We start from the raw sequence: 24,671 nt of genomic DNA on the forward strand, positions 1-24,671 counted from the left end.
TACCTGCACGGAATACATTCTAAAACTATGTTATCATATGCTTAGTGTATGTGTCCCATTTAGCTAAACTGGAGTGCCATCAGCCACAGCTGTGCAGGGTTTCTACACTTGAATAGAAGCAGAAGAATTTCATTTTGCTTTAAAATTGTCACTTTAAGGAAAACATACATGTTTTTCAGAATATTTTATTATGAGTCAAAGCTTACGTGCAACTGCAATTCAACGTTCTTATCTTTATCTAAAAAAGTCTACTAGAGCAGTATCGTCCACATTTTTACATCAGCTTCTTGTTCTGTAGCAGTCCCTGAGCCTGTTTTCCTTGGGGAGTTTTACTCCTTTTTCTCTGCAACTGGAACATCATCAGAATAAGTGCTGCTGTTGAGTCAGCCCCTGTAAAGTTTCAGTCATCGATCCACTGTTAATTCAGAATGAAGTGGAGAATGTACAAACATCGTGTGAAAGAACCTGAAGGAAGTTTCGTTGATGAACGTAAAACATACTGGAAAATACTTCATACTAAACCAAGACTCTTAAAGCTTCCTGAATAGCGCATCATAGAGCAAGTAAAAAGTATCAGCTATAAAAAGCTAGAAAACAAGGTTTCCACCCTTGTACCATTTTTAAGAGAGCTGTTTTACCTGAACTCTTACCAGATGCTTCACCTTGCCGAGTTACTGTACCCAATCTGCTCCTACTAAATGATTACTCTCGCCTCTTTCTGTAATTCAATAGATATTTATTTTCAGTAGGCAACTTTGCAAATAGCTAAAGCTGCAAGAAAAATGTGACCTTGATAATACAGCACGCCCTGATCAATATGGGGGTAAAGCTGCATGTATCCAATTCATCTGCCTGAGTAGTTTTAACTCCTCAGGAATACAATCGTGGCAGAAATAGAAGTTGGCCTGATTCCCAGTCAGAACCCTGACAATTGCTGCGTTGACACGGAACTTCCCTTTCTCCTTCCCACTGCTCCAAAACCACCGTTCATTTTGGAATAAGCAAGTTACAAATAATGTTTTGCCGCTTTCTGTAGACTTAATTTTTTTCTGCTTCTGTATTTAACAAGGAAAAACAAATGCTGGGTCAGACACAATGAATTTACCAATCATCTCACCTCTCTCTTCTGATGAGAACTTAGACTAGTCTGTTCTATGTCTTCTTAAGCTCAGCAGTGGAGATGCTTACATGTCCCTTTCCATGTTCTCTGACCTGAAGTTTTTCAGATATCATCCTTTTGATAATTAAATTATCCTTTGTTTTGACAGCTGACAGAAACAAGTAACCACTGTCCCCTTTTCTAAAGGTACATGAAACAAAGTACATGAAACCTTGTTACAGTAAATGCTTTCTTCATAGAACAACGCTGTTGAGACGTTTTGAAATCATGCAAGACTCCAAAGTGTCTTCACACCAGAATGTCTAACTTTTTTATCTCACACTCTAGATGGAATCCTATCAGCATCAAGCCAAGTGTAAGAGACACCATTCTATGCACAAATGCTGTGAGTGAATAGATCCAAACCGAAATGTATGCCATTACTGACACTTAGTCTCTGATCCTCCTAAGTCAGTACTTCTCTGCTCTGTGGCTCCTTATCTCAGTGTTCTGTGTTTCATTCTTTCTGTCCAAAGTACAGAATTTTACAGAAGAGTCAACTGATGATTTTGCAAACAGGAAAACAAACAAACAAAACACTTCAGTTTTAACCATGCCCTTCAAAGTACTCAAAGCACCCTGCAGCTTAGCGTCTTCTGCGGTATTATGAACATGAGATAGGCATTATATTATTATTATCCAATTTATTATTGAAGCTATTGTGTAAATAAGAGGCCCAATAGAGATTTCCCCTGCAATACCCTCCCGAAATGAACACCGAATAACTGAGAGTAGTTTTAAACCGGTTGTGAACAAATTCTGGTGAATACATCTAAGCCACACTAGAAGAGCCTTTTCAAATAAAGACATCTTGACCTTTGTCAAATACAAATCTCACCAAAGGAATATAAGCTACATTTTCTTACATGTAAGTGTAACTCTCTGTTCCTGAACCCTCCCTGAGCATGAACTTGGACTAATGGATCTTTGCCTCCTTGTGCTGTTTTTTGTCGGTATTAAGATCTGTAAGACTTGTAGGACTTCCCAATACACATTTTTAAGATAACTGTCAACAGTTAAAAGATTCCTTCAGTTTGCTCCTAGCGTGAAATCTCGTTACCTGATTTGAATTGGTTGCTGGAAGTTCATGTCTTTAAATTGACGGGAAATAATGTGTCTTTTTATTTAGCTTCATGGATTATGAACATAAAATGTAATGCACAGCAAGAGCAAAAAAAAAAAATACACATATCCCATAGACCAAACCAAGTCATCGACAGAAAAATTATTTGCCAGTGAATCATGAAGGAGAATAACAACCCTTTTTATTGGCAACAATAGGCTTTAATTCTGTAAATTAGCATGGCAATTTGATACAGATACATTTAGCCAAGTTTTACAATACTGAACAATGTTGTCATCTCTCATTCAACTTAAAAATTACAGGGAAGCCATAAGAAAAAAATACCACAGCCCTTGCTCAAGATATTTCACTTAAAAGTACTTAGTAATAGGCTGAGTCAATGCAAAGACAAGCACCATTAAGGGATTCTTCCATTTCAGGTACTGCATTTAACAAGAAAATTATTTTAGACACATTCAGGCCTAACTTAAAACCAATGACAAAACAAAGAATACTCTGGCCAGCAGTAAGTGTTACACGAGTGACACAATATTAAACTCTGTCTGTCTTTGAAAGGCACGTTTCTTTAGATCACTGTAAAATGCAGCTTTTGTGGTTCGTCAGTATATGAAAATGTAGAAGCAGTCGGTAAAATCATTCTTTGACTGTGCTTGTGCTTAACAACACAGCTGTATTGGAAGACTCCACCCCACAAAACATACAGTGAAGCTATCGAGGTACAGGGCATAACCTGAAGATTAATGACTAACAAGTGGGAGATGACATTTGAACACAAACTTGTTCAAGTCAGCCATTAACTCTAAGGGTATGTCCTGCACTGAGGTTATTGCTGCTGCAGGTAAGATGAAGAGTTCAAAAAAGCCCCCGAAACCCCAGTAATTTATCAGTGGTGCACAGAAGAGATGAAACTGCAAGTTATTCCCAGACAACACCTTATATATTAGCTGGTCCTTCGATCACCTCTCAAAATTTATAAACAATATAACTAGTGAAATTTAGGATGAAATTGGTATATGCAAGTTTTAGTTCTGTAACCGACAAACCCAGCATCTACAAATCCAATTCATCCCCCCAGAAATCTACTTTGTAAGTACAGCTTAGTAGTATTTGTAACATTAATTGCTAGTTCAAATCAAACAGGGCTTACGGGGATCTGCTACTGTGTCATTATTCAAACCCATCATTTGTACTCAAGTCCCGTGATTCTCCATGGTTTAAGACAAAGAAGTCGTCTTTTTTCAAGCCGTATCTTTCAAGAGCTTCATTCAGTTTGACTGGAGGATCTAGGTAATACTGAAAAATGAGAATAATATGAGAGAAAAGATACCATTGTAGCATTTGGGGGGGTGGAAATATCACTGCACAAGAAATGAATTACATTTTAAACATTATCTAAAAAGGGGGAAAAGGAGACTTGTCAAATTGTTTGGTTTAATTTTCAGTTTTTAAAGTATATTCATTTACAGTTGTAGAGTAACTAACAAGGGACAACCTGACATCCAAAATTCAGTCTTCAGCATATTGACCTAGATCCCCGAGCAGCCGATTCGGCAGAGGAGGAGGAGGTCGCAGGTCAGCAGATGGCGCTTTCTCTCGTTTAGTAAAACAAAGTTGTCAGCTTTACTGTTTAAAAACTAGTACCAGTTCTGTGAGGTCCCTGAAGTTACTTCATTGTATTTGTTACGTTTCAGAAAAGGCATAACCAGGGAAAAATCATCCACGTTTTGGTGCTTCTAAATACACAACAGTATTTTACTGTGGGCACAAGTGACACAGCTCATTGGCGGCACCATGGATTGAAAATGTTGCATCCAAGTTAAAACATGACACACCAGATGAACAGAAATAACAGCAGCAGGCCTGAACTGTAAGGTAAAGTGTTGCAACTGCTGCAAAGACAAAGTTGGAAGCCAGCTACCAGACAAGGTGCGTCAAAGTAAATGTAGGTAGTTCTGCATTTCTAGTCACTGTGAAGGTACCTGGGTTACCTCCTTATTACAGCTGGGGACTGGGGGGGAGGGGGTGTGTGTATAAAAATGTTTACAAAAAATCAATTCAGAATAACTCAGTTTTTCATATTCTTGCTTGTATTTAACTACGAATCTACTATTGAAAATACTATTCAATTTATTTACTAAATGCTGTACTGATACACAGGCATGCAATTCTTGCTGCCTGCATATTGGATGCACATCTCCACCTTTCCTGTTCCTCAGCTGCCAGATATCAGAAATCCATCACATTTGTTCCAAAGACTCTGCACTTCAAATTACTCTAAACCATGGATATATTTTATGTAATTGGTTATGCAAAGCTAAGCATTGTTTTGAACAACAGTACAAACAGTAATAACTTTTCACTCATGCCAAGTTTACACTTTCAGTGTACATTTACAGGTATGTAGTTTAAATTGCATGAGCAAAGCTTCATCAGTGGCTGTGTGCTCAGGAAATCTGAACTCATGGATAGTGTTGAAATTTACCTCGTTTGCTAAAGCAAAGGTCCCCCAATGAATTGCTACAGACTTCTTTGCTTGAACATCAATATGGATTCTTACTGCTTCTTCAGGATCCACATGCTGGTATTTCATAAACCACCTATCAAAACACAAAGTAAATGGTGTTGTGTCACCTAATTCAGTGCAAGATTTCTTCTTGACTTTCATTGGGTATGTTGCAAAGAATCTAAAACCAACCAAACAAACCCCAGAAACACCAATGCATGTATATGTGATCAGCATACAGAACACTCAGAATCAACAAGCTGGAATATACCAACATATCCACAAAACAATTAATGTATTTCACTCCCCTTTTCAAACAGATTTTTTCTGATTTATATTTCTAATAGTCTAAGGATACATTAAGGCTTCCCAGGGAAGTGGTGGAGTCACCATCCCTGGAAGTGTTCAAAAAACATGTAGATGAGGCCCTCAGTGACATGGTTTAGTGGCAGACTTGGCAGTCCTGGGGTAACGGTTGGACTCAATAATCTTAAAGGTCTTTTCCAACCTGGTTGATTCTAGGATTCTATGATTACTGGTGCCTTGAGGCATTAAGGCCATAGATTTAAATCCATCCCTGAAAAAAACTCATGCTAGCAGTGCACACCAAGAAGTGTGTGCTTCAGAAGACAGCCTAAGGGAGCGGTGAGAAAGCAGAAGAGGGAACCTGACAATGCCTGAAAGATACCGTATTTTTGCCATGGTGTTCAGATTCCTATCTTCCTTTCCCAGCCCATGCACGCTTTGCTTCCAGCATTGTGTGTGTTATCATCTGAATGTTTCAGTACCCCGTCATAACTAGGATCCAGATGCCTAAACAGATCTTTCACGCTCTCTACAAAGGAGTCATCTTTATCTCCAGATAAGTTGCAAAGCCAGCAAAGACTCAAGCAAGAGAAAAATGCAGCAAATTGCACACATTAAGTGGGCTGGATTAAGTGATGGTATCTTAGAAAAAAAGCCACAAAGTAATTCCAGGTTTTTACTCAACATTTTTCATGGAAGAAAGGCAGCTGATTCAGCCTTGCTGTGCTTAAGAAGAAAAAACTCTCCAAGAACATCACACAGGGAAGCATCCTAAACATTTCAGCTCCATCTGAACGGGTGGCTACAAAGAAGACGAAGACTATCTTTTTACAAGGAGTCACATGGAGAAGACAAGGGGTAATGGGCACAAGTTACTCCTGGGGAGATTCCAACTGGACACAAAAGGGAAATTTTTCCCAATGAGAACAATCAGCCATTGGAATAATCTCCCCAGGGAAGTGGTGGACTCCCCAGTGTTGGACAGCATGCTGGAAGACCTAGTCTAGGTCATGTTTTGCCTAGATTGGACCAGATGATCCTTGAGGTCCCTTCCAACCTGGTATTCTATGATTCTAGGATTGATCTTCTGATTGCCTGCTTCTTTTTGGTCATTCCTTTCACCTCAGCAATTTCTTTCTTTCGCCTCTACATTCTATTATATATTCTTAATAAAGCATAACCACAGTTAGCACTTCTGGGTGCATTTTTTTCTGTCATCAGTATATAATTTCATTTATGTATTTTGATCAAACTTTGATTTTCATACCTTGGCTCATAAGCTCCAATGGAGATGGCTGCAAGATCGAAAGGTCCAAATCTTTTGCCTATCTGTTCAAAAGCAACACAATATCCAGTATCTCCTGAAAAGAAAAACCTATTCCATGGTCCTAAGACAGACCAGCTGCCCCAAAGAACCTTGTTATCATCTGTCGCAGTCCTTTTGCACCAATGTTGTGAAGGGGTGAAAACAAAAGTTACCGCATCGTGACCAGGGACACAGTTCTCTTCCCACCAGTCCAGTTCAATCACATTCTCACAACCACATCTCTGCATCCAGTCCAACAGCCCCAGAGGCACAAACCAGCGCAGCTCACTCCCAAAACGTTCATTCAAACTCGTTACGGTGTTGTAGTCCAAATGATCATAGTGAGTGTGGCTGATCATGACTGCATCTATCTTGGGGAGCTGCTCTATGGTGCACGGAGGTCCTCGGAAGCGCTTGGGACCCAGCAGCTGAGTGGGGGAAGCTCTCTGGCTGAAGATGGGGTCAGTAAGGAATATAAGTTCATCCATTTCCACCATAACGGAAGCATGGCCCAGCCACGTGACTCGCAGACCGGTTCCTGTCTTCCCAGCAAGTTCTGGCTTTTGAACAAAGTAAGGTTTTAACACGGGAAGCTCTTTATCCAGTTCCTAGCAAAAAAGAACACAACATGCATGTCAGATTCCAGAATGGACTCGGCTGGGGAACAAAAACTGCATGAGAGGCACAAATCATTAGTGTCACGACTTGCACTTTGTTTAATGTTTTCAGGCAATTGCAGAACTGCAACACAAACCAGATGCCTTTTTAATGACCATTTTCCCAACTACTTCCTCTTGACTTCATCTTAGGTTTTTGTAACATTTTCACTTCTCTGTCGAGAGAAAACAGACCTTGAGAGTATCCCACCAGGCCAGGAGACCTACTAATAGAGAGAGTCCAAAAGCAACATGGTGAAGGCACCACAAGGCACCAACAGCATCCTGGGAAAGCGTTTGTAATAGGTTGGCCTTCCCTGACCTGGAAAAGAATAAATATACATATATACACACACACTGTTAACTGTAACAAATGCTCAAGTTTAGCTCCTGCACTAGAAGATGCATCCCCTAAGTCCTAGCATAAAAAAGTTGCAAACCCACAGATGAAAGAGAATGCCACGTTCCCAATAGGACTCCACAAAAGCTATTCTGTTAGCCTTAGCAGACCCTCTTTCCCCCCATTACATACAGAAGCAGCACATGGACGTTCACCTCACTTGGCTGATGTCAGCTTTTACAGTTCTCTCTTCCCATCCTGCCAGTAATCCAATGAACATTTGAAAAACAAATTCATTTTTAAGATGGACCTTAAGGCACTTAGCTGTGCTTCTCGTGATGATTTATTGAAACCTTCAAGGTAATTAAAGATTAATTATTTCTGAATAAATCACTATACTGATCTCTCTGCATGTTCAAGATGCTGTCCCCACGAACAACTTCAAATCAACCTAAATCCATACTCCAGTGTCACAAAGAAACCTTCCCCCACCTGCCCTCTTGTTCCAGCATGAGTACTTATGCAGTCCTCACTCAAGTCTGACAGGTCAGAGAATCGATCCAGCTGAACATTCATCCAGAAGAGGAAAAAACAGTCTTCAGCTCAATCAGCTTCCAAACTGGACTCTATGTGTAGCCTCAAGTTGGCACGAAGGAGGCCGTGGCTGTACGCGATCTATGAAAACTCATCTCCAACCACCACTCATTCTCTCGTTTTGAACTGGAGTTACGTTCCTACCTGCAGTTTGGTGGAGATGCTTGTGCAGAAGTTTCCTTTGTAATACAAAAGAGTTTTCCTAATAAATAACACCACCACCACCACTGCCCCAAAAAAAAACAGCCCACAAACAAAAAGAGCCCACAGACCAAACCAGAGCAACCAAACGAAGTCTTCTTGGAGCTCCTGACCACCTCCCGCTCAGCTAGAGCATGGCTAAGGCTCCCCTCCCAAACAGTTCTGGTGTGAACTCCTCACATCAGCTCAGAAGATTTTACCTGTTTGGCAGCTTCTACAGACTCCTGACACTCTTCTCTTGCTGGTAACCACAGATGTCCCAGCGCTTTGGTTCCCAGCGAAGCCCTCCCTGCAATGGTTGCTGCTCTTGCTCTCTAGGTCTAGGGCAGTAGATTAACACTATCAGCGAGCTTATGCAGAGATGACCTCCTGCTCCCTTAAAAGCCCAGCTGATGCTGTGAGAGTTAGAGATTCTAGGATTTCCCTTGCTAAAACAGTCCTGACAGCTTCAGGAAAGTTATTTTTCTCCACAATATTTTATTGATTTGGAGGGCATATGGTGGCAAAGAACAAAACACACACACATACACCTCCATCGCCCTGCAACTCCACTGTAAGTAATGAAATATTCATGAAATTGCTTTTTCTGAGAGCTAATGGACAAGATGTGTCTACTGAAAAAGTTTCATTACTGTCTCCAGGAACGAGAAATAGAAAGTCTTCTATAAAACCGAATGTAACGTTAACACAATACAATCACTTAATTCATACAAGAATAAACAAAAGTATGAGTATTAGAATGAGACAAACTGCTGCTTCTCCAAGACAGAAGCATCACTTTCTTACTTCTAATTTATTCTAAGTACATGGGAAGGTCACTGGCAGGAGAAATCTGTGTCACAGAGTGTGTTACATTGTGACACTTCAACTTAGAAACAAAATAAATAAAAGGACGGAAGAACCACAAAATGAACATAATACTCCCAAATGGAAATTAGGACAACCCACAGATTACACGTGGTTAAGTCAACAAATCAGATGATATCAAAGAAATTAAACTCAGATATGAAATTTAATAATTCATTGTCATAATGCAATTAAGGTCAGGGAGCACATTTTTAATGGAAAATGTTCTTTTTAAGTAGCTGGGTTTAGAGGTAGACTGCAAATTATTCTAAGAAGTTTAAATGAATCCACTTTATTTTTGCTGACATTTGACACAAACTAGTTTGTAAAATTAGCATCATGCAATAGACCAAATAATACTAAATGGATGAAGATCTGGCTAAACTGGCAGATGTGAACAATGAGTTCTTCACTGGGACTCGAACATATTGTACCAGTTTCAGCTGGGATAGAGTTAATTCTCTTCCTAGTAGCTCTTTTGGTGCTTTGGCTTTGTGCTGAAACCTGTGGATAACAGACTGATGATTTAGCTATTGCTGAAGAGTGCTTACACAGCACCAAAGCCAGTAGGGCTGGGGTGCACAAGGAGCAGGGAGGGGACATAGCCAGGACAGCTGATCTCAACTGACTGCAGGGATATCCCACTCCATACGGCATCATGCTCACCATATAAAGCTGGGGAAGAAGGAGGAAGGGGGAACATTGGGAATGATGGTGTTTGCCCTCCCAAGTAACAGTTACGTGTGATGGAGCCCTGCTGTCCTGGAGATGGTTGAACGCCTGCCTGCCCGTGGGAAGGGGTGAATGAATTTCTTCCTTTGCTTGTGTGCAGCTTTTGCTTTACCTGTTAAACTGCCTTTATCTCAGCCCACGAGTTTTCTCACTTTTACCCTTCCAATTCCACCAGTAGGGAACAAGCAAGCGGCTGTATAGGGGTTAGCTGCCTGCCGGGGTATAACCATAACACATTCGCACTATTCAAGGCTTTACAGGGATGTTACTGGCATCGACACCATTGAGTATTTTCAATAGTTAATTTAAAAGTAGAACTAATCACTACAAAAGGCATTTGTAAAGGACAAACAGACAGGAAGACTGATAACACAGTAAGAGTAACACAGTTTGAACAACTGGTATCCAATTTAACTGAGATTGTGTGAACAAAAGTTGAAGGCAAACCAAGAGCACAATGGCAGCATAACCAGGAAAGCACAGACTCCGTATCAGGATCTACAGGTTTGTGATACACAGGCCTATGGTCCAAATCAATGATTCCTCAGAGGATGAGATCAAAACTCAGGCATTTTGTTGAGCTATCATAGTAAATCACACAGGGAAATAGCTAAAGAAATTCCTTCTCAGTGCATGGGCTCTGCTTGTTTGATTGTTTGGGGTTTTTTTAATATTTATACATTTAATATTTATAAAATCTCCAGAATGACCTTTTAAAGCAATAAGGACTCATTACTCGACAAGATTTCAAACTGAAACACAAGTTCTATTGGCAGTATACTGCATATGAAATTCATAAAACTCATACAACAGAATAAATCAAATCCTGAACAAAATACATAATCTTATGGACCTTTTATCTGTTCTCTGTCAGACCACCCAGAAACACATTAATACTACAAGAACTGTAAGAGATCTTTGAAAGATGACATTCACATCAAATCAGCTACCAACAGAAGCAAAACATGCCTAACACTGGCTTATCTTCATCACTGGAGTAATACCAGAATTCCTCCTGCTGTGCCCCTTCCCCCTCCTATGTTCTTCTTTCCTTCCTAATGCAAAGCAAGAAGAAACACATGATGGGCTTTGGTAAGACCAACTAATTAGCTGAGGATTTTTTGGTGCTTAGTGCATACTGGAATACCACTGGATTTTAAAGAAATGAGAACAATCTAAATGGTTGATCCAACAGCTAGTAATTAAAGATCCTCCAAACAGCACTGAAAAGAGTTATTAATAAAGCCTATAATGAAAATACAAGAAGCCTATGCATTCTGGGCAATGATACAGACTTGTTGTGAAGGCATGATTATAATACATATAGCTTTTACACAGTGAAGTACATATCCTGGATAATATGCTTTTTTCCATACGTAAAGCACTTGGTACAGATAAACTGAACCTGCCCAGCATTGCAGGGTAGCACCAGGCCCACTCAGCGTGGACACTGAAGTAGGAGTCTGCTCGAAGGACATGCTAGCCAGCAGTGCTAAATAAACTATGGAGTCCTTAGTCTGAAGCCCTTAGTCTGAATTTTAAACAAGCTCAGAAGTGCTTCGCAGGTTGATTTCGGCATGGAACAAGCATCAAAATGGCTGAGGTCTCAAGAGTGCGTTTCATTGATCCCTATCTAGCTTTTCCTATTGCTGATTTACTTCAGTGTCTCCTGAATAACTGCAGGCATTTAATTAAAAAACTTCATATGCAAAGCAATAAAATTAGTCCAAAATGGATCCCAACTGGGTTAAAGAGACAGCTTTACAACTGACACAGTGTAGCTTTCTTTGTAATCATCCTTTATTGCAGGGATAATCTGTAAATTAGAGTGCTGCAGTTGTCCACTGCCACCAGAGAGCTGTATATTCTGTGCTATAGTACCTTAGCACTGCCTTCTAGGTACTTCAGTCACTAACCAGGTTTCCCACTGGTGCTGGCAAGATAGGAAGCCTGTTTTACACATGTGGAATAGGGCAGCGGTCCAAAGGCAATCGAAAATGACAAGGCATGAATTCTACACAAATGGGGCCAAAGTATGGAGAATGCAGCACACTGCCTAGAAAGCTGTACATGCTGAGGCACAACTGCTGTTACTACTACAAGGCGCAGATAATGTCTAGAAGCAGGACTCCATATTTAAAACAGTAAATTGGTGGAAAGGATCACAAGACTAACATAGGTTTGCTGTGCTTCTTTCTGAAGGTAAATTATTATTATAATAGAACAATTATAGCCAAGATTATTTCTTTCTTAAACATGTTCCATGCCACATATCCTTAAGAAATCCCCAAACCCCTGACCATCATGTGGTAGTAAGTAACACTGCTTTCCTGTCCATAAAGCTGATCAAATTCCCTCTTTTGCAGGTAATTCCATAAGATAAAATTTAAAAGCGTAAGCTCTTTTCTAAGTACTGACTCAGATTTATAGCTTATGCATGCCTCCCTGGATGCTTAACAGCATTAACACCACCTATTTGTTCAAAAACGCTTTCCCTGGCTGTGCATCCTTCAGCACAACTTTTCTAAAGTGCAGTCAACACAACAGAAAATACACTGAGAAGTAATTCTAACTGTCCAAGCTGTAGCCACCATAATGCAACTTGTGGCCACAAAGATAACCCGTGGCTTTCCAGTATCCACAACTCTTCATGGAAAAGAAGCTTCTCTCAGAGGTTGCTTCCCCACCTCCTTCTTTATATACAATATCTGACAGAAGCAACACAGCAAGAACAGACAATGGTGTTTCCCAGTAAACTGGCTTTGTACTTTTAGTATCTCGGAACAAATACTTGCTCAGGCTAGTTTTAACATAGGCATTTTTCAGTACATTTCAGTACACCAGGTGTACTGAAGCAGAAAAACATAGATTTGAAACACTTTCATAAGTAAATGGCAGCAACTAGTTATTACGGTTTTATTTAAAAAAGATGTTATTTATGTAGTAAATGGCAGTCAGGAAAAAGAAGGCAAAACATGTAAAATGAGATATGCCACAGCTATTGCATGCAGTATGAATGATGTTAGCAGTAGGCTTCCCAAGGCAACACGTCTTAAAAAGCAAAGAGTGCAACTGTAGTTTATGACTGAGCTAGGGAACCATTTTTGCTGGTTTTGTAAATATAAACTGAACTGGATAAATCAAAGGGCGCGGAACTAACAGAAAGGAGAGAAAAAAATAGAGGCAAAAAGTATTAACCCATCTTTTGAAAAGAATAAGTAATAAAATCAGAAAAAGACAACTTAGGAAAGTCTCCAAAAGGTGCTTAATATGTACTAGTTAGAAACTGTTCTATTTTATTGATTACAGAAGTCTAAATCAAGAACAGAAAACATGCACGTATTTACCTGCTTCGAGCATGGCACATTGCTGTGATTTTTTTCCATGAGGGACCATTTCAAAATATTTGCCAAGGTCGGTGATTTCCATGTTGGCCATGGGTTGACAAATTTCCCATCTTTGCCTCTCTTTGACTTAGTGACATCCTCTTCTAATCTGTAGTCCAGCCTGAAGCTTTTCCTGGAGGTCCTGGAAGAGTCGCTGCCCCTGGAACCTCGACCCGAGTTCTGACGTTTCCTCACTGCTTCTTTAGGGTACTGGCTACACACAGTCAGAGGCTGCTCTTCATCCGTTTTCTTATCCATATCTTTTTGAGGAGAGCTAAAATAAATTTTAAATCATTCAATCTTTTCTTGGACTTACATCAACGTTCATCAGACTGAATGTTCTCACACGCATCAGAAACAAGCCTGCCCTTCTCATTTTATGATCCACTGCAATTTTTCCTCAACAAAATATGCTTTAAAATAGTTGCTATTACACAAAAGACTTCAAAAACATGCTGTGGCAAGTAGACACGAGATCTCTTTGTAGTTCAGGCAGAATTTTCCTCCCCGGTATGCACAGCTTTAGATACTAGCACTATTATCTGCAAGAGTGAGGGGGAAGGGTTCCTTAATTTACATTTTGGAAGAACAGCAAATTCCTCCTGAAACTTATGACATTTAGTGCCTGATGTAATATGATCCTGCAAACCTGCCCAAGAGACACTGGAACTATACAGTACCTTGGGATTTGCCTAGAGATTGACTTTGTTCTGCAGTAAGAGCAGCAGCCCCAAGTAGCATTAGTAACATGTTACTTCTCCCAACCAGATGCACATACATGCAGAGAAGTCAGAACACAAAAGACATTTGCTCCTATTTTCTATTTTGTCCAAAATAAAGGAAAAGCTTGTTGTAAGAGTAGTAAAAGTAACTGTTTCAAACACAGTTTTGATACACATTGAACTGAACTGACTAGTGAAAGGCTACAGAAAACTGGAACATCTCAAATAAATCACAGCTGCAATGTCTGCTCTTAATTCCACTGTGAAATATAAAAAGAGTGAGAAAATAACTGAGAAAAGCTTATTCCTCTAAAGTCAGATTCTGACACATTTCTTAGACGTTTCATTCTTTAAAGTTGCTGCAGCAATGCACTTAAAGCTGAACGCTTCAGTTTCCATCAAGGGTAAATCTACTATTCTGAGTGGTTTCGAAAAAATAGGTTCCTATTTTAAAGAGTGCCAACTTTCTGGTACTTACAAATTCCACCTGATAAAAACTAGAAGATGACCAGTAATGAACAGACAGTGCAATAAACTGCTTAGGAGCAGGAATATTGTTAATAAGAAATTGTGAAGTTTGTCTTGTGGAAAACTCTCCACCACGTTTTAACCTCTCTACTATTTCATGAACTCAAATATTCAAACTTTAGCTGTATACCTATGAGAAGCACTGGGCTGAGGTACCAAAGCCAGTCCACTTGAACAACATTTTCAGAGAACAGAATTAAAGCCCACAGTTTTCTTAGAAACTGCATAACTCACCGTGCCCCTCATAAATTCATGATCACAAAGAAAAAGCAGCATACTGGCACCACAACATGACAGCTAAGATTTTACATACATATATGAAGTATTATTATCAAATTGAACACAAATGCATTTACTGGTGAGGATCCAACTTCAAATGCAGAGCCTGTCCCTGCTAGTTCAGCAGCAACCAGTTGCTAAACAGAAAGCATGGTGTCAGTTCCAAAGATAGGACAATTAATAAATACTGTGACATTTTCTTTGAAAAATAACCATTTCTTTGCCATACAGCAGAGATAAAATATTAACACATCAAAATTCACTTCTGGTAAAGAAGGATGACCAATGTTCAGAAAACACTGCTGACAACTTTTTGGTCACAATATGGTTTTAATGCAATTGCTTTGTCCTGAAGTTTCCCCGTAGTGGTTTCACCACTTCAGTTATGTACTTTGTATTCAGCAATAAGGTACCACATCTGCATCATAATTCACTGTTGATACTCCTAGGCTTTTTTCTCTATTCCACTAAAACATATCCACTAAACACTTACTGGAATGAGCCTTCAATGGAACAGCCACTCAGCCTGCTCTGTTCCATTTGAAGCAGATAAATGGTAACAAAAGGAATCAACGCCACAAAGAGGCAGACAGAACACCCCCAAAATTGTAATGGATATTTTAACTGTTACTTTAGCTTAAGAGGGTTGGGGTTTCTTTGGCATTCCTCAAGAGCATTTTCAATGCCAAGTCAGCTTATTAGTTTAGCAAAGCATGCAGACAGGGCATAAAACATCTACTCTTCTAGAAAGCATCATGAAAACAAATCACAAAAGTTTAATCAGATAGGTACTTAATTCCAGGAAATTCTTCTGCTAACATCTCAGATGTCTGATTTTTAAATATATATAACTACTGTAATTATTGTTCCTACAAGACATTTTATATTAGAGACCGGAGTGCCTAAGGTTTTATTTTTAAGCTTCCGTTTATCTATTCATTCATCTCTAAAATAGGTGAATTCTACTTTTGCTTAAATTTTCATATGAACCTTTGATCTTATTCTGAAAGTATAAACCTCTAGGGGAAGCAGGGATCAACTATGCTGATTAAACAAAGACAATGCCAGAGCATTTAAGACACTGCAGGTATCTGTCTGCCAACATATTTTCCACATGATGCACATACATTACTTTCATTAGTATTCCATAAGCAACTGAAGGGAAGAAAGACCTTAGTGCTCACAAAAAAAACCAACCCTTTTACATGCATAAGAAAGGGACACATTTACAAACAATTAACTGACAAAGTATTCTTGATCAACTGCAGATTCTTTTGAAGCATCAATCTTGCCAGTTCATTTCTGTTTCATTTAAACTGGTAAAATACATCCTAGAATATTCATGGAATACAGTAAAAGAAATCTTATTTTTCTTATATAAAAAGTTAGGCAATCATTTCTTGAAAGCCAGTAATGATTAGCTTAGAGTAAAACTCAACCACTTATTAGTCCAAGGAGATTCTTACCCTTTTGCAAAAGAAAGCCTCGCTAGACAAGAGATTTGGCAGGAATATTTTAAACATTAGAAGATACCCAATCAGAAATGAGCTGATTTTTCATCCAGCTTCCCTGAATTCTTCCCCCCTTCAAATAATCGTTTGGCACTTGAGAAATAAATTTGAGCACTGGATTGCCAGTGAAATTATGAGTGATAGAGACACTAAAATCAGACTGGAGTAGAGCTGTGTTCACTTGGGATTGGCAGCGGTCGTGTCCTTGGTGGTTACTGTAAGGTTCCACAAGAAATTTTGTGTTTTCCAGACTTTCAAACAGAGAAACTACTGTTCTACTTAAAAGCATTAAACTGCTTATTTAACAAATGGAATCCATCCTTCAGGATGAGGTTACTTACCCCCAAACAAGGGCAAGTGGATTGCCACCACCTGTAAGAGGGGCTCAGGCAAGATGCAATGCAACCACCCTCTCTGTACTCAGAGATGCTTTACAGCTTCAATTGTATTCAGAAAAGGAAATGGACCAAGATATACAAACTACTAATGGAGACCATTAGTCATGCCAAATCCAAAAGGCCAGAAGGTATTCTAGATGGAGGGGAAGAACACTGCTGGCTGATGAATAGGATGAAGCCTAGCATGAATCAAAACAGAGCTCACATAACTGGTTTTCCAGCATCAAATACTAAGATGCCCCTAGTAATCCACAAAGCAAGAGAGAAGGTGTAGATGAGGCAGGAGGTGGCAGGGAAAACCCATGTCTTACATCCCACTAAACAGGCTTTTACACCTGTAAACAGCATATAGCCTGTAGGACAACAGGTTTGGGGTCAACTGTTTATTTTAGCATTGCTTATACAATTGAAAACTTTGATATAACTCTTTTGGCTTTCAGGCTTCTGTTTAGTTAGAAAACTAATTAAAAAGTTAAACATTTTAGTACTTTCTGGAAAAGAAGGCTGGAAACAGGATGCATTAACATTACAATAAGCACCCTGGCATAAAAACTTCTGGTTTAAAATGGTCTTTTAAACACAGCAAAGCTTCAAGCCAAATTATTTTCACTTTATTTGAAGACAAAATGCATCAGCATAAAATCTATTGTGCGAGTCTTCACCTTTTCCACCCAGTTTCCTGTAACATCTGCTACTCCATAACTGAAATGGAGCATACAGCCATGCATAGACATGCTACTAATCATGAAGTCTGCCAGAACAGATTTATCCTTCTCTTCTACACAGAAATGTGGTCCTTATTTAACAAAGCCATAAGCCAGAAAGTTTAAGGAAGAATTGCTATGAAGCTATGGTTTACTGGAACCCATCAACATCCACAAAACTTTACACTTACCTTGCAAACATTCCATAGCTTTCCAAAAATCCTTAATTTTCTCTATTTTTGAAGCCAGGGGTTTGGTTCATTTCTAATCACCACGTCTCTGTATAGACTACATCCAGAACTGAGTGCACTACACATCACCTAAAAGGGACAGCACACAGTTCCGTGCAAACTCGCACCACTGTAGCCTTACCATAGCATGAACCTGAGCTTTCTGCAAGCCGCATGCTGCTACACAACTCCGAAGTTTCCTTTAAACACGCGTATTTTTTATGACTGCAAAAAGCACACTTTTTGGCTTGAAACTAAGGGGGGAAGAAAGAGAGATTTCAGCTAAAAGGTATTTGCAAACACTGGGGAGCATATAAGTGATTTTTTGCTCCCGCACACTCAACCACCAAACGACTGCCAGCAAAGATTTGGCTGTGCTTTTATTTTTCCTTCAGGTCTGAAATTGTCTGCTTTAATTAATGAAAAGTTTGAGCCTGGAAAATTCTGAACACATTTAAACTTTTATTGTGCAGTACTCCAGGCTGTTCATTGTACCACTGTAAACTTAACAAAGCCAGAACCTGAGCTTGCTGAAAATTGGATATTGCGGTGCAACTTGGAAGTTTTCTTTCATTTCACATATTTTTTTTGCGACTGCAACAGCAATTATTCCAGACACTCCTGGTTTTAGGATTTCACAAAGAAGATTTCTCAAGCTTGCAACCCGTTGATCTATAAATATTTTTATTGTTTCAGATTCCTCATTAAAAGTTGCAAGCTAGAACAAGCATTGCAGAAAATCTCATTCAAATTATTTGATATTTTAACAGCCAGCTTGGAATTCTGTGTGATACCCTATTGCCATACATTCACAAAGCAGAAAAATCCATGTTAGTACAGCCTTTTTCCATTCTTGGATGTACCCATTCCATAGCAAAACTGTACGTTGCCAGCCCAGTTCTCTGTTCTCAGTAGCTCTGTAAGTACCCTGACTCCACAGTAATCTTGTGTACTGTTTAAGGTGAGTTGATAACAGAAACAGAAATAGCTCTCTCCATAAAAAAAACTTACAGAATTAGGATTAATCCTCTACCGTTCTTACCTAGTTTTGAGGATCCAGATTAAAACAAAGCAAAGTTTTATTTAGACATAACATGAAAAAAAAATTAAGTTACAAATAAACCAAATGTGAAGCACTTACCCATGATCATCTGTTCTTAGGCATATTCTTACAATAGCTGCCTTACTTAAGCAGCCACCGCTATGAGCCAAGCCATTTCTGCCCTCATTACTTCCCCAGGCTTGCCAAAACAAACATTTGTGTCCACATAATAAATTAGTTGAAGAAACTGATCTAGCTGATAGTCATCTCTTACCTTCCCATCCCTTAGAGAAGCACTTAATTTTCACCTGCATCACTGTATAACCATGCAAGTGTTTATACCAACAAACTGGCTAGGACAGGGCAGGGTGAGAACAGGAATATACTGTTGCAAACAAAAACTACTTATGCCAGTGCTGCTATTAAAAAAGTAATTCATTAAAACCCCTCCATTTAGAATTCACTCAGTGTAGCTCAGTTACATACACCACCAAGTAAGGTTCAACGATTCCCCCTACCCTTCATATATTTCATTTTTAATCTATCTCCTATCCAAGATTTCATTCACATTTAGAACTGATGCTGCTTAAACCCTCTGGCTGCTTCCTCCAAGAACGGTATTTCATGTTATGACCAAGCAAATTCAATAGCTACCTCCCACCCAAAGGCAGCCCACTCCCGTTACTACACATTCTGACCTTTACTTCCCTGGCATTCAGTAGGAGAACTAAACCAACAGGAAGTTATTCATAGCCATTACAAGTGCCTATCAGCTACACACTTACACGCCTCCAGATACAAATGCAAACAGGCTTTAGAGTCAGGTCTATCAGTAGTACCTGTAGCCAGCTATACTCAACCTTAGGTTAAATCTGATCAGCTATGGGCATTGTATCAGCTGCATAAAGATGCCTCTTCCCGGAACTGGGACAATACGTAACTATTTTCCCTCTGTTTCCAGGTGCTACAAATGACTGTCCCTGTCCAATATAAGCACTTTGTGGTCCCCAAACACGTTTATGAACTGCATTTAATAGTAAAGAAGTTTTGTGTTACATGCATATTCTGGTTAGGTTATGATCTCTGATATGACAGTAGTTGTCTGTGGGGATCACACACATTAACAGAGGTTACAGACCCAATAGCCAGTAACTTCAGCTATAGAGGCCTATTAAAATAAGTTATTTCCTTCTCTACCCTCATCTTTTACTGCAGTCTTGAATAAAAGTATCCAAAAGCTGGCATGTGGCCACAACATTTAAAAGAGCAGCCTAGACTATCATTATGATTTAACGCAAGAGCAGCATGATTCTGTGCTATTGCTGAAGCAGTCACCAAAGGCAAGCAGGAGCCAAATTTCCCTTACACTGGAGCAGAGTGTGCTTTCCTTTGCTCTCCTAAACAAGTAATTTCATATGACTACATAGTGAACAGGGAAGAATGTTGAAAACATAAGAGCTAAATTAAAATTTTCTTACCTGCTCTGCAGGATTCGGGCTGACAACATAGAGAAGCAAGGTTTGTGCATTACAGCTGTGTTATGGTATGCAGGACAGCAACTGCATCACAAACCAAATGCAGACAAATTTTAAATCAACAGAAAAATAAGAGAAGATGGCACATGCACACAGGTGGGCAGATAACTGTGGATTCCAACAGCAATGGTAATCTCCATGGATGGCCCTTCACACTCGTATAAAATTTCAATAAAGCTTTTCCAAAAGAGCAAAGATGAAACTTGTACCAACCCAACAGTATCTGCACACCAACTTTAGGGTTCTGTTACTAGCTCTACTCCTGTAAGTATTCATGCAAATGAGCAGTTCATTAGTTTCAGTTGGTCTACTGATGTGCCTATAGTTAATAACAGAGGCAAACCTTTCCAGGATGGGGCTTACTGTGAGAAAAACCGACCAGTCTTTAAAGTTTAGCATTTATAAATCCACTTTAGCCAGTCCCATGAATTAACAGCTTATGCATCATGGGTTTAGTATTGTAAGTTATTATACCATTGTTGAAGCTGATGGAACAGGTTCTACTTAGCTAAAACGAAGTTTTAAAATATTACAAGCTCACAGTCAGTCCTGAGGGTAAAGGTTTCCCATCTAACATCTTAACATCAATTAGATGTGTCTAAAAAGAAATACTGCTACATGTAATGAAACTAAGGCTCCATGAACATGCTATGGCAGAAATCTGATTTTCTTTGTAGCAGATGGCCATAAAGGCAAGGCAAGAACTGTTTCCATACAAGTGCATAGAAATCAGGTTAAAACCTTGATCCACAAGATCCTCATGGCAAACTAGGAGCTGAAGCAGTTCCATTTATAATAAAGTCTGGCATTTTAATGTCTGCAACTGCGCAATTGCTATCTCCACCTCACTCACGAAGCCTTTTAATTTGCTTCTTCCTTTTCTCTCTATGCCAGAAAGGAACAAACCCGTATGCAAACTTTCTCTAGGCTCACACTGAGGATAAACCTTTAAAACACTATAAAGCCTCAGCTGTCCCGGAAGCGCAGCAACACCCAAGCGCTAAGCTAGTTTTTAGTTTTAAGTCAATACACAGTCATAGTTTTGTTCATGTACATATTTAAATGCTGTCTATTTGATTCCCTCTCTTCAGTTCAAAGTCCAAGCACATAGGACCCAATGTCATTTCTCTGCAATATAAAAATATTTCCCTAAATTCTTCCTAAATCTACTTAGATTTCAACATAAGCTCAGCTTTTGCTTGTTCGAACACATTCTCCCTCTCCTCTCTGTCTGCGTATGTATGTACACACACCCCATAGATATAAGGACTTTACAGAACTATTTCTAATATTTGACTTCAAATTTATCAAAATCTAAACAAATAACTTCCAGGTCAGTTAAGATAAAGAAATGAGAAGTTTTTCTTTGTTGAAAGACATGTTTTTCTTGAATGTAACTTTTCAAAGACCATCTTTCACATGTGGCAAGCCAGAAGGTCATCAGGTTTTCCAAATAAAAAAGTTTTAAATCTCCCAAACCTCACACTGGAAAGACAGAAAGCATACACCATAGAGCACCCTTATGGGGCTTTAACTGAAACACAGCCACTAAGAAAAATTCCAAGTGGTAGAACATCAGACACAGCAAAATACAAATACCCACGGAAACTGTAAACATCAAAACACACTAACATTTTTCATGACAACCTTTCTTCCTGCATTTAACCAGACTTCTACTCTACCCCCACTCTAGGTTATGTCTCTTCATGTACTCCAAATGAAATGCAAAAGGGTTTGGTTGTTAGTCAACAACATAAGTGTTAATATTAAGTTGTTTGTTTTGGTTTTTTTCTTATGGAAGAGTCAAGGCACATTTCCAAACACAAATGTGAGCCATCTACTAATTTTCAAGGCACCACTCTAAATATGTAGGTGTTTTAAAGAGACAAAGTGTTTTGTTTAAATACAGCTAAATAGACACACATAAACAACTTGTTACTGCCACAACCTCTTTTTCAGAAACAGCTGAACCTCACTGAAACTATCCCTCAAAAACGAGTTCACAGCATGGGAGATTTCTGCCTAAACAACTGGAACTATTTCCACATACTATAAGCAATAAAACCTGAAATCTTATCATAAGCCTTACTCAGCAGACAGTAGCACTACCAGCTCCAACCATGGTAACAGATCTTACACAAGAAAAATCCCTTGATATACATCTCGATATTCATTCCTTACCATTTTTCACTCACACAACATCTTATCAAACCTTTTTTGTCACACTGCACACAAGGCAGCCAAGTGTTTTCATGGTGTCACTTGGTAATGCCCAGTTCTCTTTGCTGAACCTTTATAAGGTTTATCTGCTTGGGTGCAGTTGTATGCTATTCAAATCCCTCCTTTATACAGCTGCTAAATACTAAGATATTACATGCAGAGAGTAAATAACATGTAACTTCTCTCCTAGATTTCCTAAGGATATTCAAACCAAGTGCAAATCTGGTATACTGAAAAATCCTTTTTACTCAAAGTTGCATTCAGACACAAGATGACCAAGTGATTTACACTAGGATTTGGCTCTGAGTGTATTAGAAGTAGGATTCTTATTACAGTGCTAGCCAGCATACTGCAAGCTACATACTTATAGCAATTGACTGGAAAAAATCAAAGTGAGATCAGGAAGGGATTCATAGATATGATGAAAGAAAACAATAATTTCATAGCAGGTGCTACATATAAAGGCACAAATTAACATGGTAGCATTTCCTTTTTCCTTGTTACAGACAAAACAATTGCCTTCCCATTTGCAGAAAAGAACTTAAAAGCTGTTTCTCTACAGAGAATTAGCAGTTTTGGTTCAATCTTGAACTTATAAAGGCTGAGAAAATTGCAGATTTCTGCTGAGGCAATTCCTCAAATCTACTTAGTTAAAACAAGTGAACAATAATAACTGCTTCCTTTTAAAAAGGCTGCAGATCTCTCTTGATTTGCGACAAGCTAATGCAAATTAACTGTTATTTATATTTGAACCGTTTCACTGTCGTTCCTTACTTCCTCCTTTCCTGAATGTGTCCCCTCCATCACAGTGAGTGAATCAGACAGGACTTCCCAATCTCCAGGTGTTCAAAATTCCCATTATATTTTTATAATAGGTACTTCAATTTCAGATCATTTGGGGCATTTCTAAAGCAATTGATGCAGTAATTCTTGCATTAATATGATAAAAATCTTATTTCTTCTTGTCTTCCTTAAAGCCTTACCTACAAAACAAATCAGGCTTCCTATTTTATTAATAGATAAAGCTGCTACCGTGACTTAAAAAATACATGACTTTTCAAGGGTCTTTTGCCAGGAAACAGATTTTATTATCCTGCCACTATCTTTAATTTTTTTATATCACTTTGGTTGGTGTAGTTTGAAAAATAAAGAAAAATACCTATAGTAGTTCCCTTTAAAACTGAAAGCTCGCTTCATAATCGCCATTTAGCAAAGCGAGGAGTAAGAAATCATAATCATCACTAGCAAAGCCATTTCTACAGAAGTTGAAGATGAACTTGACTGCGTATCGTCAAGACACTCAACACATCCTTTCCCTAACCCCTTACTAGAGATAATTGCCGGTCATCGAGATTATTTGACTAAACTAATTACATTAAATGACTGTTAATATGTCCCACTTCGCACCATTCAAGTCAAGAGCATCTGTTCGCGTCTCCTCTTCAAAGGAAAACATTCGCTAAACAGTCAATAACACGAAGCGTATTATTTTTTACAGGCGATTATATAACTTGTTTCTCTCTGAGCGCTGCTGCAGCATATTTTACCGTCAATTTAGGGGAAACGAAAGCATCGCCGCTGGGAGGGCGGGGGGAGAAGGTAGGACTTCTTCCAGGGCTTCTTTCATCGGTGGGAAGGGTGTCCGCGTCCCCAGCTGCTTCTGGAGCTGGCCGGGCTCTGCCACCAGCCACCGCGGCACCTTTCGGGTGTGGGGGACACCCGTGTGCGCCCACCTCAGGAGCCGAGGAGCGCGGGAAGGCACCGAGCTGCGCTGCCTCCCCGGCACCTCGCCCACCGCTTAACTTTCCCGAGCGGACGCCCGCGCTCGCTGTGCCTCGCTGCCGCTGGCGGGGCTCCCCGCCTCAGCGCCGCTTCCCGCCGCGGCTCAGCGCGGTCCTCCCGCCACACTCACCCGGCGGGACCCCCGCTACCGTCCGTCTAGCGAGCCGCACTCGGAGCAGGTGCGCAGCGCCACGCTGCTCCGGGTCCCCTGCCCGCGGGCTCTGAGGTGGCGGGTCGGGCAGGTGCCTCTCCTGCGGACCGGCACGGGGCGGGAGCGCCGCTCGGCTCGGTCCCTCCCTGCCCACAGGAAGGCGCGGGGGCAGCGACCCCCGCCCCCGAGAGCTGCCTGCCGCCGGAGAGCCGCTCACCTCCCGGGCTGCTGCTGCCCCTGAGGAGGCTCGTCCTCCTCCTCCTCCTCTTCCATGGTGCCGCTCCACCCCCTGCGCGGCGGCTTCGCGGCTCTCCAGGAGGAGCCGTTGAACGGCTGCGGCTTCCCCCCTCGCCCGCCCGCCGCGGAGGGCAGCGCGGAGAGCTGCAGGCAGCAGCTCCACAGCGCCCTACCCCGCACCATGGCGCGGGGCCTGCCCGCGCTCAGCGGGGCCGCAGG

At 40.2% G+C, this 24,671-nt stretch overlaps 1 protein-coding gene across 11 annotated transcripts; it reads right to left on the reverse strand.

Annotated features, from left to right (window-relative positions):
• Positions 1-287: 287 nt before the first annotated feature.
• Positions 288-24,671, reverse strand: NAPEPLD (N-acyl phosphatidylethanolamine phospholipase D). Of its 11 annotated transcripts, XM_030480951.1 has the most exons (7): positions 20,006-20,536; positions 17,447-17,575; positions 15,136-15,182; positions 13,075-13,387; positions 6,320-6,966; positions 4,726-4,840; positions 288-3,536 (listed from the first exon to the last, which is right to left on the reverse strand). In XM_030480951.1, the coding sequence occupies exons 3-7, from the start codon at positions 15,180-15,182 to the stop codon at positions 3,411-3,413; spliced, it is 1,248 nt and encodes a 415-aa protein (XP_030336811.1). In that variant the 5' UTR covers positions 17,447-17,575; positions 20,006-20,536; the 3' UTR covers positions 288-3,410. The 11 variants fall into 11 exon arrangements, with proteins under 11 accessions (XP_030336811.1, XP_030336810.1, XP_030336806.1 ...); XM_030480950.1 differs by lacking the exon at positions 20,006-20,536 and having other exon boundaries at positions 17,447-17,747; XM_030480946.1 differs by lacking the exons at positions 15,136-15,182; positions 17,447-17,575 and adding an exon at positions 22,651-23,267 and having other exon boundaries at positions 2,400-3,536; positions 20,006-20,086.

Source organism: Strigops habroptila, chromosome 3 (genome assembly GCF_004027225.2).
Source record: "Strigops habroptila isolate Jane chromosome 3, bStrHab1.2.pri, whole genome shotgun sequence".
NCBI classification, from domain to species: Eukaryota; Metazoa; Chordata; class Aves; order Psittaciformes; family Psittacidae; genus Strigops; species Strigops habroptila.

What these genes read in the sequence shown, in the direction of transcription:
- NAPEPLD (XM_030480945.1), bottom strand. Translation starts at nt 24,635, where the DNA reads ATGGTGCGGGGTAGGGCGCTGTGGAGCTGCTGCCTGCAGCTCTCCGCG. An exon ending in ATGTGCCATGCTCGAAGCAG is followed by an intron (nt 6,967 to 13,074) that starts GTAAATACGTGC and finishes CTTTTTTGCTAG; the next exon opens with GAACTGGATAAAGAGCTTCC. An exon ending in CCTTTGCTTTAGCAAACGAG is followed by an intron (nt 3,537 to 4,725) that starts GTAAATTTCAAC and finishes CTCATTTTTCAG; the next exon opens with TATTACCTAGATCCTCCAGT.